This window comes from Neovison vison, chromosome 1 (genome assembly GCF_020171115.1).
Source record: "Neovison vison isolate M4711 chromosome 1, ASM_NN_V1, whole genome shotgun sequence".
Classification (NCBI taxonomy): domain Eukaryota; kingdom Metazoa; phylum Chordata; class Mammalia; order Carnivora; family Mustelidae; genus Neogale; species Neogale vison.
In genome coordinates this window covers 64,317,873-64,320,395 of record NC_058091.1, presented here as the reverse complement: position 1 = coordinate 64,320,395, position 2,523 = coordinate 64,317,873, and the positions used below count along the sequence as shown (strand labels likewise).

The 2,523-nt window shown below is 54.9% G+C and overlaps 1 protein-coding gene across 1 annotated transcript; it reads right to left on the bottom strand.

Annotated features, from left to right (window-relative positions):
* Positions 1-1,078: 1,078 nt before the first annotated feature.
* On the bottom strand, positions 1,079-1,922 carry OLIG3 (oligodendrocyte transcription factor 3). Its single transcript, XM_044236675.1, has one exon. The coding sequence runs from the start codon at positions 1,895-1,897 to the stop codon at positions 1,079-1,081; it is 819 nt and encodes a 272-aa protein (XP_044092610.1). The 5' UTR covers positions 1,898-1,922.
* Between the last annotated feature and the right edge of the window lie 601 nt (positions 1,923-2,523).

Genomic DNA, 2,523 nt, shown 5'->3' with positions numbered 1-2,523 from the left:
CATACTTATCAAGAATATATAAAAAATAAAGACAGGTATTGTCTTTGAGGCCCTAACAAAATATTTCAAGCAAATGTTCAGGAAAATAAAAACGGCACCCCTCCCCAAACCACGATAACTTTTCAAAGCTGATGATAGAGAGAGCTGACCCCGCATGCAGAATCACTGAGCAAGTGGGGGATGGGGCAAGCTAGTAGAGGGAGCCCACGTTCTGGTGATAGCTGGCCCCTAGAACAGCCTAGGGATGAAGTTTGGGAATGGAGTTCGAAGGGGGTGGGGTGGGGGGAAGAAGCGCCTGTGCGTGAGTTTGGGTCTTTGCACCCTGCCCCCCTCTTTTCATTTCAAACAACCACAGACAGATATATGGATACTTGGGAGAATTCACTAATAAATCCTTGTTACAAGGAAAATGGCCTCATGGCCTGCACAACATGTTTAGATAAGATTCATTTAGAAGCGTGCATGCATTCTTTTGACCTACACTGCGTCTTAAGGAAAACCCACATAAGAGATGTCATGCCCTGGACCGGAGTTGAGATTCAAAACTTGGGTCTTGATCAAATTCGCGTGCGCGCTCTCTCTCTCTCTCTCTCACTCATTGTCTCTAGAAAAACAACTGTGGAGAGGATTGCATCCATCTCAAAGAAATATTTACATTTGTTTTGCAAAAAAAGGGATGTTGTCATTTCCAAGGGGAGAACGCAGAGCCTGAGAAAACCAACTCTAAAGTCCCTTCGCAAGTTTTTAACCACACCGATCCCGTCTTTATACAACAAATGCAGTTTTGACAAGAGCATATGTAAGTGAGAAATACTGGCGCGGCATGGGGAAAAGAAGCATGCATGCAAAACACACGACGTCTGGTTCCAGTCCCCCTTCGTTACCACATAGAAATTGCAGTTTGGTTTTGGTCCTTTCCCTCTGGGGGTCTAGTGGGATCACACAGCATGGGAGCCGCAGGACCCCACGCTCACCCTCCCGCCGGCCGAGTGCTCAGCCCCCCTCTTCCCTCCTGGCCCAGCACCGCGGTCCCTCCCGCCTCTCTCCCCTCAGCCTCGGCAGCCGGTCGGTCCGCCGCTCACTTGAGCAAGTCCTTGGACTCGGCCGACAGCCGAGCCATGTTGGCGGTGGAGAGAGCCGAAAGGTGCGGCGGCGGCGGCATCTGGCAGATGGTGCAGGGGCAGGGCAGCCCGGCCCAGTGCTGGAAGCCGCTGCCCAGCTGCAGCGCGGGCGGCGTGGAGGGCGCCTTGAGCAGCGAGTGGGGAGGTCGAATCGTGCCGATGGCCGGCAGCGAGGCGGCGGACAGCGGGGACGAAGCGTTGCCGGACGAGAGCGCGCCGCCCAGGATGGGGTGCACAGCGTGCACGGCGTTGGCGGCGTGTGCTGGGTGGCCGGCGGAGTGGCCCACGGTCCCACAGTGGAAGGCAGAGTGGTGGCCCCCGTAGATCTCGCCAACCAACCTCTTCATCTCCTCCAGGGAGCTGGTGAGCATGAGGATGTAGTTTCTGGCCAGCAGAAGAGTGGCGATCTTGGAGAGCTTGCGCACCGAGGGCCCGTGCGCGTAGGGCATGACCTCGCGCAGCCCGTCCATGGCTAGGTTTAGGTCGTGCATCCTCTTGCGTTCGCGGCCGTTGATCTTCAGCCGTAACTGCTGTAGGTCCTGCTCCGACAGCTGCTTCTTGATTTTGTACTTGCTGCTCTCGCCCGTGGCCTTGGCGCCGGCCCGCGAGAGGCTTTCTCCAGGCATCTTTTGCACCATGTCGCCCTGCGTGGAAGAGACCGAGTTGAGACGGCTCTCCTGGTGGTGGTGGTGGCGGTGGTGGTGTTCCCTCAGATACATCTCATCCATGTCCGGCGATGAAGCTCTGCTGGAGACAGAGCTCGAATCAGAATTCATTTTATTACGGGGGATGCGGCCCTACCGTGGGGAGGATTTAGGTGGAAAATTAAAGAAAATCTTGAATTTAGAAAAATCTGCGCTGCCCAGCGACCCACTTCTCAGCGGCAAGATGTGAGAAGAAAAGCTGAGGCGCTGCTTTCCCCCCCGCCTTTCTCCCTCCCCACTCCCTTCTCTCTGGTTCGGCTGTTTCTTGGATAGCGGGTTGGTGTATGCTTGGACTAACCTCACGCTGAAAAAGAGGGGCTTTTATAGAGCCGCGCCGGAGAAAAGAGACAAAAGGAACCCTCCTATCTATCCTGGGCTGGTTAGGATGACGTGCCATCATTCAGGGCGGTGCGCTTTGCTGTCCCATTTAGCAAGGATTCCTATTCATATTCATTGTGGGGCCGCCCTGGGACACCTCTGCTCACAACCGCTAGGAGCCCCAAGGCACAAAACCCTCTGATTGACACACTCACCGCTCCAGCTCGCTCCTTCCTGATTTTTTTTTTTTTTTAACTTTACTCCACCTCCCCCTCAATTTCCCCAACCAAGTCACACCTAAGGAACCGCGGACCGGAAGGAAAGGGGGCCTGGCAGTTGTCGGAGATTCCTCTGGGTTTGGAGAGAGGAATGGAAACCTC